The sequence below is a fragment of the Vanessa atalanta genome, chromosome 16, assembly GCF_905147765.1.
Source record: "Vanessa atalanta chromosome 16, ilVanAtal1.2, whole genome shotgun sequence".
In the NCBI taxonomy this organism is placed as follows: Eukaryota; Metazoa; Arthropoda; class Insecta; order Lepidoptera; family Nymphalidae; genus Vanessa; species Vanessa atalanta.
In genome coordinates, this window is record NC_061886.1 from 9,238,994 (window position 1) to 9,257,522 (window position 18,529).

The 18,529-nt window shown below is 31.5% G+C and overlaps 1 protein-coding gene across 1 annotated transcript in view; it reads left to right on the plus strand.

The window, feature by feature from the left end:
• Window positions 1-18,529, plus strand: part of LOC125069975 — a 41,680-nt gene that overhangs the window by 22,775 nt on the left and 376 nt on the right. Inside the window, exons 2-12 of the mRNA XM_047679619.1 lie at window positions 803-976; window positions 1,551-1,663; window positions 2,302-2,390; window positions 2,731-2,849; window positions 11,774-12,048; window positions 12,958-13,049; window positions 13,216-13,374; window positions 13,927-14,035; window positions 14,219-14,388; window positions 17,595-17,743; window positions 18,047-18,154. Coding sequence (XP_047535575.1) covers window positions 803-976; window positions 1,551-1,663; window positions 2,302-2,390; window positions 2,731-2,849; window positions 11,774-12,048; window positions 12,958-13,049; window positions 13,216-13,374; window positions 13,927-14,035; window positions 14,219-14,388; window positions 17,595-17,743; window positions 18,047-18,154 — 1,557 coding nt within the window. The remainder of the gene's footprint in view (window positions 1-802; window positions 977-1,550; window positions 1,664-2,301; window positions 2,391-2,730; window positions 2,850-11,773; window positions 12,049-12,957; window positions 13,050-13,215; window positions 13,375-13,926; window positions 14,036-14,218; window positions 14,389-17,594; window positions 17,744-18,046; window positions 18,155-18,529) is intronic.

An 18,529-nucleotide genomic window follows, 5' to 3' on the forward strand; every position in this document is an offset into this window, starting at 1 on the left:
ATAAAAATATATATAGCAATGAAATTTATATGTCACGCTTAAACAAAGGTGACAGCGGAGAGAGCATGACATCACAAGAGAGCGTCACGTTGTTTGCCGTCACGGCATATGAGACATTTTACCCCTAAGGCCAAAGAATGTTTCACGTTAACGCTAAAATATCTTAAAAGATATACACTAAAACAACAAAAGTTTACCATACGTAAATGAATACACAAAATCTATGTCTGTAGACAATTGTGAATAGAAAGTAAACTTATAAAAAACATTAAAAAAAACAGTCAGCGTGGTCTACGTCTTTCAAGAAGGACGACGTGATCCAACTCCAGCGAAGATCTGCTGATGTTTAGTAAATAAGACAAAATTGTAAATTGCCACACCTAACTAAAACTAAAAAGTGAAAAAAGGTACGGGAAACTGTTAGCTATTGAACGTAATGTATCAAAAAAAAAACGATTTCATCAAAAATATTTTCGATGACGTAAACAATCTAGCATTCATCATTTGGCATGGTCTTATGATACGGAACCCTTAGTGCGCGAGACCGACTCGCGTTTTTCCGTTTTTTCTCTTTAAAACCGAAATGACGCTTCAAAATGCCCATAGGTGTCTATGAATAACAAATAATATATTAATTTTAACTTACTGTTCCAAAATGACTTCAACATTTTCAATGAAAGAATTTAGATAGGGAACGAATTAAATTAACCAACGAATAGTACAACAAAATGGAATTTTAGATCTTCATAATCATCGAACATCATCAATATTCTATACAAATATAATTTGTAACTGTTTACAGAAACTTAGACAACTTTACCGTCCGGATGGCTGTCCTGGTCATCGTCAACGCAGCTGGTGCAGGCTTCGCAGCACCAAGCGTGCTGGTCACGCGGCCTATATCCAGAGTTTCAGTGGAATGGTTGCCAATGGACAATCAAACGTTATACAGGCTGGAAGAAGGGGAAAGTCGAAAGTGAGAAACATTTTTTATATTTATTAATAAAATTAAAGATCTAGTCAATTGAAATTTCTAGAAAGCATAATGTTTATCAATGATTTTAATCTCATAATTATATCTTTTGGTTAAATTTTATTAAAATAAAACTGACTTTATATTTTAAATTCTGTTTCGAATTACACGTTACAGTGAGATACGAAGTGAGTTCTTTTTAGTGCTACAGATTTTTAGTATGGTCGAAATTAAGTTAACGGATAAACAATTCACAAATTGGAAATTATAAATTGTATTTTAGACCTATTCCTATATTGGTGCAATTCTCTCCTAGGTCAGAGAGCTTTAACTAAGTCTACCACACACTCATAAAATTTCTGCCAACCAATACCAAACAATACCAAGCATTGCTGCTTGGCGTTAGAATATTTGATAAGTGGGTGGTACCTACCCAGACGGGCTTGCACAAAGCCATACCACTAAACTGGCAGTGGTAGCTTGTGCGCATTGCTAGTCCTCATCGAAGAAGTTACAGGGTGCAAATTAAACTATAATTTATTTTAAAACAATTTAATAGCATAAGATTTTGTTTCAGTCTTGAATTAAACACGTCACTGATATCACAGACAGTGGTATATATCACAGTCAGTCCGTGTTCTCGACATCTACATTGGACGTTCTATCGTGGACCAGCTGGCAGTAGCGACTGTAAGTGGAATATTAAAAATTCAATATTCAATGGAAGTTTCTGGACACTTATATTACTATCACACCGGGGTTTACAGGACAATTTTCTTATGTTAAATAACATAAAGTTTTCTTATTAAAATACGAACTAAATGATGAAATAATGTTGGTTTATTAATAATTTAATTGTATTGAATGTGAAACAGTGTAACTATTGATACAATGTTGGTAACGCATTGGCGATGTAAGGAATGTTTAATATTTCGTACAACGCCATTGTCTATGGGCGGTGGTGACCACTTACCAAAAAAAACCCTTGAAAATAGGTAATGAAGGGTTAACTATTAAGTTTCTTGTCAGTTCTGCTCTCTAGAATCGATATTCCGAAACAGTAGTAGCTTTATATTTAATTTAAAATATTTGCTTATGTTCATTATATTATATAATAAAATTATAATATAAAATGTAACAATTAGTGACATATCATGCATGAAAATCAACTTACACACATGTGACGACATCCCAAGGTTTTCCTTCGTATAAGAATTCAGTGCTTCCTGTAAAAAGATTCTTCTGCATTATATTTGTGGTCCAAATGGTTTATATATTGAATAAGTCGAATAAGTAATGCGTTTTTAAGATGTCTTTAAAATTCACAGCACAATTAACGCTAGTTCAAGAACATGGTGGCAGCGAGATGTACACGATAAGATTTCTAATATCTAAACAAGACAGATATGTACTACAGGTAATTTTATCTTTTATCTTTTATATAGATAAACCAAGTATATATAATATAATGATATTGCATATATTTAAACAAAAAATAAAACATGTTTTTTAATTTTTTATAAATTTTACACCATTTCTAATCTATCTGCCTATCATAATTTGACGATTGATGTAGGTGTCGTCAGAAACATCTAGAGCTTTGTTTAATTTGAGGTTATTTGTGACGTCACACTAAATACAATATGGCGCCCGCCAGTTAAAATATTTTACGATCAAACATTATTAATCTGTATTGCTTAAGATTTAAAGGCGATTCTAAGATGAAATTTCTTTAAGATAATATTTTTTGTTTTCAGCTGTCATCATCAAAAGGCGGCGCAGCGGCGGTTAGCGTGCGTGGCGAAGCTACACGTCTCGTGCGCATGCGCCTCCGAGTTAAATCCAAACGGAGACTATCGGCTAATTGGGATCCTAGGTAAGTTTTCGAGTTATGATAATTACTTTAGTAAAGTTTTTTATGACGTTTTATATATATATATATATATATATAATTTATACCAATATCTTGATTACTTATATTTGACGTAATGAATGACTGGATCGGAACATTAAAACAATTTGTCAATATGTCTTAAAAACACGTAAAAAATATACATATTTATATCTATTAAATACCTTTTGATAACCACACACTTACTACTATTTTTACAAACACACAATTTTATTTATCAATTTTTTTATCTGTATAGTCAAGGTTCCTGAATAACTTTAAAATAGTGCCGAAAACGGCCGTCGCTGTGGTTTGAGTGGGTTTCCCACATAACCCGCTCCCCCCTAGGGGTTCCGTTGCGTTAAAAAAATGATATATATGTAATATATATGTTAATAGATCTATATTAATATCGTATCATATATAACAAGGAAGTAAATATCTTCTAATGGTAGCCTTTGCCCAGTTTAATAGTTTGTAAAGTTTACGTTCATAGTTAGGATTGTGTTCCAAGTTTCTTAAGAAGCTATAGCTCTACAATTCGAAATATAAAATAACAATATTTTTAAAACATACGTCACATTTTCAACAATTAATGTGTCCATGAGGTTTTATTTAAATTAAATCAATGAAAAATAAAAATGAATTCATAATATATTTCGAATAGTTTATTACAAGTACTTTTGTATCGATATGTAACAAGGTTTATTAAATATAAAACCATCGACTTTATTTTATACTGATTGTAAACAAATAGTTGAGTTACGAATAGATTTTTGTATACTCTATACACTTCATCGAATGAGTAATGAATTGTAACTTCAAGTATTTTTCACCCCATATCATGTTTTATCGTATAATATGTCTTGTCTATTAAAATATTTACTATAAAAAGAAATTTACACTCTTTTTAAATAGTCTTAATTTAAGGTGGGTGCGAAGTGCATTGGATTATTATATAATAATAATTATAAAAAACCATCTTCGCACTGTATCTTCGTGTAGTATATTTTTAGTATGGCAATACAAAACCAATCGCCTCCTCATATATGCCAATAATTTAAAGAAATAAAATTTGTTTGCATATAAGGGATGGTCTAAGGATTTAATGAAACAATTCCATATTTTTTTTACCGGTAGAAAGCTACACTAATCCAGAGTACATTACTTAATCATATCATTGTCTTTATTAATAAATTCCTACACATGCAAAGCCAGGGCTGGTCGCTAGTTTATTAAATGTCATTTTAATTTACTCAATCAATATCAATAGTGATTAAATAAGCGCTTTAATAATTAACACCTAATATGATTTACGACGTCATTTTAACGGGATAACGAAACAATTTAATTTATAAAACCCGTAAGTGGAATAACACCGTTAACCATAACTCTCCCAGGCCATAAATCCAAGTTGTCCGTCTGTTCGTCACAAGAACAAGTATCGATCAATTTATGAAACGCCATGTATGGTGTTAGATATGACTCGATAGACTTGGGTTTAAAATGTATGTTGCAATGTTTTTGTGAATTATTGGTGACGACGTGTTCGATATACGGTTAACTGAACGGTATATGGATAATATTAATAATTAAATGTCATATAATATTATATATGTATATCAAGAAGAAAGACATACATATAATCTAATCTCGCTTAGTGGTGACAATTAAGTCGTAATGATTATTGAAAATTTTAGGAAGCTACGTATTTTTATGTTTTTACATTTTTTGTACTTTTATTGCCATTATTTTTTTATTAATAATACTGGCAACTGTAACAAAAAAAAAAAGAAATCGGTTTGCCAATGGAGGAGAAAAAGATAGTGAACTGTTTTTTATTTGCCTATTTATATGTAAGTATTATACATTTTTATACTAAAATTTTCCGATATTTTCGATGTGATTATTATTATTATTATTTATTTCTGCTACTGTCAATGTTTGTATACATATATATTCTCTGTACGCATGTATGTTACTGAACTCTGTAACAGCTCTGTCGGTTTAGTTCAGATTGAAGCCGGCACTACGATTGGGTTCTAGGATATTTTTAATACAAAAAAAAAAAATTCATTACACATACGAAGATGGTTCAGGCAGAACATTGAAATAAACGTCATTCTTCGTTATCTATCTATGAATATGTTGTACAGCCAGATTATTTCCTATTTCTCTTTCAGTTAGTTTAGCTTTGTTATTTACCAGGGAGTCAGAAAAGACAGTATCGTATCGTCTACTGAGATGCGCTTAATACACCCAGCTGATACAATTGCGAAAGTATATATACCTAAACTAACATAACCAATGTCTTAATTTAAAATAAGTATTTTTGAACGGTATTTGTAACGGAAAAGAGTTGTATCTGTAATACAAATGCTTATCAATAACATTGTATTTACTTACCGGTAGGTCGTTCAACTATTCCTTTACAATTTGTTTGATTACAAGATCGAGCAGCATTCCGAAACATCCATACATAAAAAATATATATATTTGGTTCGAAGGAGTTTTTTTAATATTATTTTTGCCATAAAAACTCCTTGCTACATTGTAGTAATGCACGGAACATACAAACTGTTTTAATTGTATACGATCATGGACCAATACTGCCTCCGTATCTACATTCCAATTTATAGTCGATCTTATTTGAAATGGTTTATTTTATAAATATAAATATAACTTTAATTAAAAGTCTAAGATAATAAAAGTTTTATTATTATTTATTTCTGGCAACACTGTTCTTAATTAATATTTATTGAAACATTTTAAAAACTTGACAAAATAATTTGTTAATGGCAAAACTTTATTTATACCTTTTTGGGAATTGCTTATGAAATTGTCTTAAATTAATAAAAAATTGACTTTTGTTTAAAAATCACAAATAAAGATTATGACTTATATTTTATGATAAATACAAAAGTGTGGGCTACACAAGTATATACAGCAGGATTATAACGTTACATACAGAAACGTTGTATTCAAAGACGACCTTGACGTTTCATTTATAAACGTTAAAATCAGTATAAAACTATAGATACCAGGAACACATAAACAGGAGAACGATAAAGCAAAAGACACTAACGGGCTAATCGTGCTATTTTCCATCCAACATTAATAAAAATAATTTCATTTACATATTGTAATAAAAATAATTCATTCACATTAACAAGCAAACTTACATTACACGACTAAAAAGAGCTAAAGTAATTTTATACTCGCATAAATTTCACTAGTAACACCAATAAAACGCTAAGCGAAAAAAAACATATTCTCAGTAACGCCGACAAGGCTTATAAGTGCTATAAAGATAATTAAAAGAGTAACGCGTAACTACATCTTGTATTTCAAACTGCCAATATAAGATGACTCTACTATTTGCGGGAACGCTACAGGGATAGCACGATAAATAGATACACAAGCAAAAGCAACCTTCATTCCTTCAACTTTTTGTGCAATCTCATCCCAACCTCCATTGAAAAATGTCTCTAATTTTTTTAACGTTAAAGTTCAGATTCAATTGCAACAAACATCCTTGAACTTGGACGTGAAATCTAATAAGCGATATTACATTTTAATAACATTGATATTAGGTCTAATTTTGCTTGAGTACGTTTAAACGCCTCCGGCTTCATTGACCGAGCTTAATAAATTAAGTTTTAGTGACACTTTTGTTTATTATCAAGAAGTAAGTGTAAATTTATTTTGAATACTATATTTAAAGTGGAATGCATTACTTATTGCTAGTATTGAGAATATCGTTTTAATCTTAGATTTGTGTCGTAAATCAAACTTGTTGTGTAGTTGGACCCGGAAATGTTCGTGGAATATGGATGGACATTTATAGTAAGTTCTGAAAACTATTTCATTAAACCGAATGAATAGGCTGTTTTATTCTCTTTATACCGAGAAGTCGCCAATGCCCCCGTGACCAGAATATGTGAACTACACTGAAGATTGCGACTAAAACCTGGTCAAAGCACCATTGAATTTACATATTTCTTTAATCAGATTCTGGAAAGAAAAACATCACGTGGAAACCTGCCCGTATCGAATGGAATGACACTGCTTTCCGTGGAAGTATTTCAATGCAAATTTCCTATATCCGGGTTACTTTAGTAAGTTTGATGTTTTCAAACTTACTAAAGTAATGTTCATTCATCCTTGTTTGGTGTTCGCTTTTATAACAAAAGCCTCAAATATTTTTAATTGTTAATCAATATATTTAAAAGTCATGTTAAGAAACTTCGATTAATAAGGCGTATTACTTGATAACGGATTATTTAGATGATAAATAAATATAGGCTTAGTATTCTTCTGGTAAAATAAAAGAGTTTAAAACTAATGAGTTTCTTGTTGGTTCTTCTCGTAAGAATTTGAACATTCCGGTGGTAGACTTAGATTCAATTTGATCATGTAAAATAACGATGGGCAAAAGTGCTCGCAACAGCCTACTTGAATAAAATAAATCTTTGTTTTGATTTTTAACGACTCCCGGTATTCGTTTGCCGGACATTGAGTCTGTTGCGATAAACTAGCATCTAAACCAACGAGTGTGCTAAATGTTATCATGGATAATATATAGATGGAATCTTCTTAAATCATATTCAGACAAAAGCAATAATTCTTATACTGGTAATTATTCCATCGAACGCATAAAAGGCTTCATGTAGGATATAATTTATATTTATAAATAGAAACCGTAATACGATGGTAATAAAAACAAAATAGCTTATCAATATATTATATATATTAAAATTGATGTTGGAATAATCTGTTTGACCGTTTTACTGATTACCGTGAATATTGCATACGTATTTTTATTAATGTTTTTGCTATGCACATTGTATTTAGGTTTGAAGGGAAATAACATCTTAGTTCTTAGGCTTTGTGGCCTATAGGCGATCTAAGAAAATTAACGAAATTTCTTACGGCGCCAATGTAATTAAAAATAAAAAAATAATATATGAATAAAGTCTGTAGGATGTTTAAGACTTGAGGATCGTAAAGGTCTACTAGTTATATAGCATACAGTACTTATATAGCACACATGGTGGTAAATGATATTCTACCACGAAACAGGAGTACCCCGTATTGTTGTGTTCCAGTTTAAAAGGTGAGTGAGCCAGGCACAAGGGTTATAACATCTTAATTCTCAATTGGTGGCTCATTGACGATAAAAGCAATGGTTAATATTTTCTCACACCGCCATTGTCTATGGGTGGTGACAACAACTTACCATCAAGTGGTCCATTTGCTCTAACGCCTACTTATATCTTTAAAAAAACCTCAATTCAGCACTACTAATTCTGTGCATTAAAAATATAAATATAATAAGATTAGAGTATTAATGTTTTTATGTAATTCTTGTTGAAATAAATTAATTATGAGAATTGACAGTTACTTTTCAATACCGATATTTAAAAAATTATACCTACCTATCTACCTACCTACCTACATGAATGTAGGGATTTTATATAACGAATTTGACCTCGTATCTAAAATCAAATGGCTAGTTCGCTAGTCATTTGATTTCGTGCAAGAAGAAATCGGAATTCCACACGTCAGCGGCAATAGTATTTGATTTTTAGAAGAATTTTATAATATTCTTGTTAATTACTGTTACTGAGGATATATCACTTTATTTTGGAAAAATATTATGTACGGTTTCGTATACATACTTTTGTTTTGTATACATTGCGCGATCGCTTTTCGAGGCGATGGGTCGCTACATTTTATACGAGTGAACTTAAAGAAAGTAAGCCGAAGAGACGTGGCCAGTTAAAGTTGGCAAACTTATACTGTAACTCCAGTAATTAAAGTACTTTAAACTTATAAATATTTTAGCTTGTGCACTCCAAACTTGTAGTACAAGTTTAATTTACTCTTCTAACTGGGACGGTACAAATTAACCTTAAATATTTGCCCACATAGATTTAGTATGATGAAGGCGCTCACACATTATATACCTATGTATGATTAAAAAAAATACTAAATTCTATTTGTTATTTTTATTGAATTTTCGGTAGTTTAAAGTTTTAATCAAAGACTATGATTTAATTTATATAAAACGTAGGCGGACGGAGAAATATGCCATGTGATGGTTAGTCTTCATCAACACATTGGTGTTGTAAGAAATATTAACCGTTTCGTTAACAATCTACACAATTCCATCAAAATGCAGCTTCAAAGTAATAATACAATTACTTTTATAATTTTAGTTACGTGAGTTGTTTTTAAAACAATAGTGACTATAGTGTTGCAAAAACAGGTACGGAACCATTAAGACTATTTGAACGAGTTCTTTTACTTTTAAAAGTCAATATACCTTTTGTATCGCTCTTGAGACGATTAATTAATTTAATAGCGGCCTCTTTAATTATTATTTTTTGTACTTAAGTAATTATTTGGATGCCATCACAGACGAACGCCGTGTGATAACTTTATGGCTAAGTTATCGCTTCGAATATAATCACAGACCAAGAGCTAAAAGAAATGGCATGAACAGATACGCCATTTTTGCATGCAAACGTCGACTGTGTGGTGAGAGAACGTTGATCTCTCATTTCCAATTGAATCTCACCTCATGTTTCTTCTGGACATTCATTCTTCTACTGCCCTATTTCGCGCCATCCTTCTCACTTAACTTATGATAACCACCTCACAAAACTCACTGCAGAACACGAGCGTAAAATATCAGAACTAAATTTATATTTATATCTTAGTTTATATTTATATCGAAGTGTTAATAGCGCAATGGTTTACGGGCTGCCTAGGGATGTTAAAAGTCACAGGATCGATCCCGAACCCTTAGGCCCACGGTTATTGTCGTCCCTACTCCTAGCACAAGCAATAAGCTTAAAAGGGGGAGAAAATAGGAATCTTAATAATTCCTTAATTAATTTTGTGGCGTTGTTACTTATTTGTTTTAAAAAATCGCCTATGAAAATGACATATCACCGTAAGTCAATTCTGTGAATCGCAGTTCTGTTGGTCGTTTATTACAATATCCGGGTGTCACCCACACCTTTAAGATGCTAAGGACATGTTCTCTTAAGTTCACGATAATCGTAGTTTCTAAGGATATGTTCGTAATTAGGAACTACGACGCTTAACTTACGAAGAGATTGTTTGGATATATTAATAGTGGTACCATTTCTAAAGTATACAGTTTTGTGTATTAATAGATTAATCGTTAATAAATTAGCCCAAGGCTTTTGTTCATAACTGATATAAATTATTCTATAAATATTATTTAAAAATGTTTACATTTTTGTCGAAGATTTATATATATATCTTTTATAAAGAATTTTACTTTAATGCCTAACTCTATAATCTGAGTTAAATCTATGATTTTTTTTTATAAATCTTCATAAAAAAAACCGTATAACGACGCTATCACAAGATGCGCGTTGAGTAAAAACTCAAGGAGTTACGAGATTCTATAAACGTAACTCACATTACCTTTAAAGAAATTGAATAGAATTTTTCAAAACCCTTTACCTACTTATAACGTGATCGTACGCAACGATTTAACTTTTTTTTTAATATAAAAAGAATTCTATTGAATGATTCCATAGTAAACGCAATTGCTTACGATTACTAAAAACGAATAAATCTCACTAGTTGGTCTTTCTAACGCAAAAATATAAGCAAAATCAGAGCGATTTTAAGCTCTCAATTTCTAAATCTATACAAAATAATGTATAGATTTATATGGAAACACATGTATTTATATAATTACATATGAAATTAAAATTTAAACTAACTTAATAATATGCGATTCAACTGGGAAGTGCTGATAGCATTCCTGCCACCATTCCGCGCGGTCATGATTTATACAGCAACTATTTTTAATTCTTAATTTCATATTTAAGGGCCTAACGTTAATAATTCTTATGTCAATCACTCAAATACATATCTATAAGAATAAATTTGTGTAACTTGTGAATACAACCGTTAAAAGCGGAAAAATCACAGCGCCCCCTATATTAACTTAAGTGCAATTGACATTTATTTCTAAATGTATGTATCACCTATAATCCTATCGATCGTCGGATCGTCTGTTTATATGTATAAAATTTTTATTAGTCTGTAAATTATTCGTAGATAAACTTTAGTGCAGTGGGTTGGTTGGTGGTCTTAGTATTATGATCGATAAAGGCATTACCAACATAAAGATTTATGTTACTTTTTTTTAATAAAAAAACAAAATCTATAATTAATTATGCTACCCGATGCATAACAAAAACATTTTATTATTCTTCAACAAAAATAAAAAAAAAAAATTTAATTTCCGATACTTACAGTGGAATTCTTAATTTTCAATTCTCAAGGATGACTTCCTTTATTCCGCAACATAAATTACTAGGAATGTCAAGCAACAGTAACATTAATACTGCTCGATTAGTAAATTTTGGTAAAGACATAATACCATGAAAATATTCATGGTATTATGTCTTTACGCACTTTAATCCGCTTTAAAATATAAACAGTACGTCATGAAACGTCCATCCCGAGCTGGATGGGCTATTTGCGATCTCAGAGCTCGGAGACTCTTTCGTGACGTTGCTCAAGAAAATATTTTTATTTCATACAAGTTGTCGCTCGCGGCTTCGTTTGCGCTTTAGATGGTCGTCGTTAGGTATTAAGCACTAAAAAGCTTATTCCTTGGAGTTAAATCTCAAATTTCATCAAATTTGGTTCAGTGGTTTAGCCGTGAAAGACAGACAGAGTTACTTACTCATTTATTATATTAGTATAGATGTTTTGACGTACATCGGGCTCACTTGTTTCTTTATCTTCCTATTCTCTATTAAAAAAAGTCGCACACTCACAACTGTATTCGACTGTAATTGGAATTTAACATCTTCTTGCCCTTAGCATGTAAAAATCTGTATTATTTTCAGTCCAATAGATCCCCAAGAGACAACCTACTGTGTAGTTGCATCACATCGAAAAAATTACACATCACTCTGTGCAGCACAATACGACGTCAGATCAAGTCGATCAGAGAAACGGAATCGTTTTAATTCAGATGAGGAGCAATCGAATGAAACAGATCGTTCGAAACCAAATTCGGTCAACAAAACTTTGCCCGAGACGAACAAAATTGACTTCGACACAGATGGGTTTAATATCTATGAAGAAAACTTTAAGAGTGTGTACAGAAGGAAGAAATTCGGTAAGTTACTAAAATTAGCATTGGTTTTTTGGTAAACCATTTGTAAGTTAAGTGCTGCGATTGTTACCTAGTGATGTGAAATCGCTATCATCACAGAGCAGCTGACTTACGTATTAAAGGCTTTGATTTTGGGGAAACAAAGTGTTGTTCCTGATTACAACAATATGTTTGTAGTGGATTTTTTTATCAAATTACTAGAAGGTTTAGATTAATATATTTAATTGCGCAAAATTGATAAAAAAACTGACTCAGTTAACTCTGACTCAATACAGTTTTGTCGGTCTTACCCCCAGTGTTTTAAGAGACCACTTACTTTCGAAATTGATGATAAACAACCTAATTTTAAAGGTTAGAATATCTTAGGATTGGAGCATTTTTGCTGCGGCGGGGTTAATACGAAAGTGTCAATCTTAATCGAAGACTGCGGCTTCTTCAAATTCAATATAAATTCAAATAGTCTGAGAAAAATTTTAGCTTGAAATTCTGTCACCTGTAAATGAACTGCATTGGAGTAGTGATGCTCTAAACATTAAAAGTAGGGAAGACATCTACCTAGCATGTACGACATTTACAGGTCGTTACATCACCACATAAATAACATCCCAAAGATGGAGAAATCATTAGTGCTTATACATAAAACAAGCAGCTTAGAAAATTGAACAAGGCAGGCTAATCAAACAAGATTTGAATCGACTTATGATCATTTAATTTATGTTTCTTTTTTGTTTTTTTTAGTATCATGAATTATTTTCTCAGAGATCGCTCATGTTAATTATTTCAAGTATGGTAAAAATGAGACCACTCCAAGATTTCGATCTGCAATGTTCCGTTGTCAAGCTGTTTTATATTTCCGTAATGAGCTTTCATTGCATTAATACATTTAAATGTTTTTTTTTTTTATGTTAACAGGTCGTAGCACTAGAGTATCGAATGAGGATCCAGTTATTGCGTGTGTCGGAGACAGGACGCATCATTTAATTGAAAATCTAGATCCGAGCACGGTATGTTCTTAAATTACAACTGTTAGGCAATTTTATTAATTACAATATTAAGAATCTATCTTCTACAAATTTCTGGGCATAGTATCTTGCCAAAAATATCTATACGATTTATTTACATTATTTAAATTTTGATGAGCTAACTATTTGTCATCATCATTTCTTACAGACGTATTTTGTTAGTATATTTGGTGTAGCCAGGGATCGGAGAGCTGGATCTTTACTTGCAACAGGCAACGTCCGGCCTCGAACATCCACAGCCAAAAGACTACGAGAAAATATTCCGTATAAAGCTGACATAAAAGGAAAAAATGTTTATTACTTAAAGGTAAGACTTGAAGTTATCCATTTTATTATTCCAAGGTGGAATGAATGTGACCTTATTATAATACATTTTTGGAAATATGAGTTTCTCAGTTGCCTCATTTCAAACCGAGGGTACTTAATTTGAATAATGATATAAGTGTCGCACGTTCTCGTAAGAATTTTTATTGGTGGTATTAAAAGCACACGTCTTAGGCTTTTTCTGAAATAATGTCAATAATTATCGCCAAACCGACCTCAGCATACATTTTACGCTTATTAATTACGTAATTATACTATACATTATCGTTGCGTTTCAGATTTAGGTTAGATTAAGTAAAGTACGAAGCAAATATGTCTAAACGGTATTTACAGATAAATAGAATAACAGATTCAGAATTTTTTGATCGAAATCCTATTAATACAATATATGGTTTTCAAATCTTCTATACTTATAAATTTTTTATATGTTCAATAAATCAAAGTTCTATATTTAATATTATTTAACATTAAACATCGAGACTATAAAATATATTTCAAAATGTAATTATTTTAAGACTCGCTTACTTCATTTTAGACAACATCAGGTGGATCAGGTATTTGGCTGGTTGTATCAACTTGCGGAGGATCGGTTGACATAGAAGTATCTGTGAGAGGAAAACGATTATACATGGCTAAAAATATAGGTTAGTAATGAGCTAAAGGTACAAATCAATAAAAAAAACCATAAATTAAATATTCCATCCAATAATTCACTTTACAAAACAGTTCCAAGAAGATTTACAATATTTCCTTCTCTAAACGAATTGAAGTAAAAGATAAAAGTCAGTAAGCAAATACTGGTAGTAATATATCGAAATGTATTTCAGAATCTCATTTAAAGTTTTATGTACCAGCGCCTATAACTAGTTCATCTATTCAAGAAACAAGCGATGAAGGATCTGTACAATTTGACTCTAGCTCTGAAGAATCTAAAATAAGATACGTCTTACGAGTTATACCGAATAAATGGTATCGAGACGAAGCGGTTACACTCGAGGTAAGGGCTTAGCTTTTATTTTGATACATTCGTCGAACTTGAAACTTAAAAAGAAAAGAAAGCAGTGTTACCAATTAAAAATCTAAACATTTCCGTCTTTGCATATTTTCCACTATTATTATTATCTTGATTTCTGTTTAGCTTAAGGTAGAATCTGGTATACTTTGCTTATAACTAGGTGTTTAGAACCGAACCGACAACTTTAAGTCTTAACGATATAACTCAGATAGTACTCAATAGACATCTTACTTGGTGATTGCTTTGTAGAAGACCGTCTGGGTGGGTATTACTCATCAGATATTTTACCGCCAAACAGTATTGTTGTGTTTGGATGGAATGGTAAATGACCCAGTGTAACTATAAGAACAAGGGACATAACATATTAGTTCCCAAAGTTGGTGGCGCATTGGCCATGTAAGGAATGGTTAATATATCTTACAGCGTCATTGTTTATGGGCGGTGGTGACCACTTACCATAGGTTGGCCAAATTGCCCGTACGCCCAACTATATTTAATTAAGAATCCTTGATATTACTAGAAACTGACAAGTTGGTACTTTTGCAATATGTGTTTAACTTACAGTGCCCCACGACTTTTAACTAATTTAATTTAGTTTATACATGGCTGTTTTCTATTGACCTACAATTATGGTTACTGCATTGCTCCTTTAGGCCGTAATGTGAAGTTATAAAACTATAAATTTCCTCAATAAACGGACTATCTATTGCAAATTGAACTGACGAATGAGCTTTCAATCATTCAAACTTTATAATAAAGACTAGCAACCCGCCCTAGCTTCGCACGGGTGCAATGCTGATACTAAATATACTACAGAATGTCTTACAACGTTCACAGTTTTTTCAGTCATTAGACAATCCAAACCTCTATATCCCTGTGTTTTAAATCTGTAAATATCTTCGAAAATATTCATTTAAATTACATGCTGTAAAGGGCCAAATTGATCTATATTTAATTGACAATGTATTTAAGGTATTTAAATGAATAAAGATTAATGCTGTACTGCTTAAAATCGCTTCGAAAATAAGCCATTATTTCTCGTAAAAAGTAAAGGATAAAAAATGGTTGTTGGGGGCTATTCCTAAGAGATAGACATATACCATCGCTGATTTTTGTAGACCTTTGTAAAGGTAAAGTGTAAAGGTCTATAATACTGTGGTACATTATTTTCATCTATCTCGTAAGATTTAGCCAGCGTTTGCAATGTAAACGCAAAAAAAAATGTGTTTATCTACGACACCACATCAGAAACCTCTAAAATTATCAGTGTTTCTCTACTATATTGTGCATGTGTTATACACATAAACCTTCCTCTTGAATCAATTTATCTATTAAACCGCATCAAAATCCGTTGTGACATCGGTAAGCGACTTTGTTTTATACTATGTATGTATTGATGATGATTAATATTTTATAAGGAGGTTCAATAATGTTACACAGACAGAGCATGCATATTAATGTCGTAATAACAGTTTTCCAATTTAAATTTCAGATTTTAGAAGTAAAATTCTTTAGGCGTAAATTTTAAGGTCGTTTCAATATATCAATATGAAACATCTGTGATAATAATAATTAAAATAAATCACTATAGTTATCAGAACTAAGTTGCACCGGCACTTTTAAACTTTATAAACTGCATAACATGGCCCTTCACAATGGGCCTCATAAGAAGGCTTAAAGTCACCCAAAGGGCAATAGAAAGGGCTATGCTCGGAGTTTCTCTGCGAGATCGAATCAAAAATGAGGAGATCCGCAGAAGAACTAAGGTCACCTATATAGCCCGAAGGATTGCCACACTTAAGTGGCAGTGAGCGGACACATTGCTCGAAGAACCGACGGCCGATAGAGCGGACAAGTTCTCGAGTGGTGACCACGGACCGAAAGATGCAGCGTGGGTAAGGTGGTCCAACGAACTGGTGAAGGTCGCGAGAAACCGCTGGAGCTGCTCAAGACCTGTCGTTGTGGCGATCTTTGGGGCAGACCTATGTCCAACAGTGGACGTCCTACGGCTGAAATGAGGACGATGATGAAGCTGAATAGCGTTTAATCAACACCCGATTTATTCTTCAATTAAAATTAAATAAATGTTTATAGAACTACATTGAAACAAAATATTATCATGAAAGCTGTACAGAGAATTATGTAATTACAGAAAAAAATAGTAATAACATTGTACGCCCTTAATTATATTACTCGAGCTTTCGAGAAAAATCTTAAAAAGCTCGGAGAAATAAATCTTGAGAATTTTTATCACTAATTATGAAATTATTAGCATAAGACACTCGTGTTAACGAGATTATTGTACCTTATCATGATTTAAATATAACATAGAAAACTACATTAAAGATGCTTATTTTTGGAAATTTAAGGATATATTAAATACATCCTTATTATTAGTACATTAATTCACACTCACATTTAAATACTTAGTAAAAGATGTCGGCAAAATGAATTAATTTTTAAATAGGTAATGTTTTTTATTTTGAAACGTTCCATTTTCAAAAATATCCTTTTCAATGATAGAATGAAGATTGCAGAACAAATAAAGGAATTGTATAAACAGTACTTTAGTTACAGCACTTTCAAAGTACTAATTGCATTTAACAACAAACAAACTGCTCGACTGATCAAGTTACGCAAAAATAAAAGTCTAAGACATTAAAACAAGCAACGCAGTGACTAGCTGTAAATGTTAAGACTCACAGCAACATCTTTATCATTCTGTAAGAATTCACTTCGTATCTCACTCGTGAAATGTTGACAACCGACGTACGTGGATACGTCATTTTGATACGTGTATCCTACAATTTTTATAATTATTAGATTTTATGTTGCATGTCATATCATTCATTCATCTTCCATTATATTTGTGTATTGACCTTGCATTATGTGAATAAAAAAAACGTTAATTTGTGAAAATAGATTTGTTACATAATTATGCACATAATTTGTATTACGAGTAGTGTTACCATATTATTGATACAGAAATAAGATTTATCTATTAAGAGTTGTTTAATTATACCTACATTTTTGCTTCTTTATATTCGTGTCATAGTCCATGGTCCCTGAACTGAAAATGGGTAAAATCTTATTAATCTTCAAATACAACAAATTAATTAGACCGACTTTTAAATAAACTCTTAGTACCTTTACGATCTACAAAAAAAAAAAACTAAATGTGTTTCCAGCTAACAGCTTCAACGTCACGGTGGGGCATGAGTACTCCAGAACTGGTGGAAGATGGTGGAACAGTTCGTGAATTGAGACCGAAAAGATCATGTAAATCCGTCGACATTGCCTTTCTTCCCGCTACCCATAACGCTACTGATGTTATTAGGTAACTTCCAATTGAACGAATCATTTTTTTTATATTTTGCGTGTGCTGTTTTTCTTAACCGGCATTGACTTAACATGATATGACATTGGAATAAAAGTTAAAACATATTCGATTTCAAAATAAAAACATGTATATAAGAAAATTTATAACAGAAAAAGGTGAAAACGAAGAGATATGAACTAACAAAGTATTGATAAAAAATAAGTATTCGAAATTTAACAATTCGGATATAAGACAAACTATCGTCTTTTTTTATTTTAAATATTTTAAAAACTGTTTTTTTTTATTAAATTTTTTTTTCAGATATTGTATATTTTCTCGTGAAATAATAAATGGTGACAGCACGATTTGCTCTCTATCAAAAAAATCTTCAACGAATACTCAATGTATAAGTCATATGCAGCGACCACCGTAAGTATAGCACTTGATCAAAGATTTTTATCTTTTATAACCTTCTACACTAGCAAATTGTTTTTTGTAAAAAGTGTTTTGAATTTACGATACACTTGTTTATTATATTTATTGACTTTAATACTGTGAATTTGTTAAGTATTAAAGTCTCTAATAAAAACCTGACAAAATTCCACAGTATAATAGAGCTACGTACGATACGTTTTTTTTTAACAAAACATATCAGAATATCATCCAAAATATACAGTTATCGATGTTTTTTTTCACGACATAGCTCGAACTCAACTATTAAGAATGTAGTGAATTTGAAACGTGAATTACGGTTATTTGGTCTGGTAATATCGGTCTGTATCGAAATATCCTTTAATGATCTTA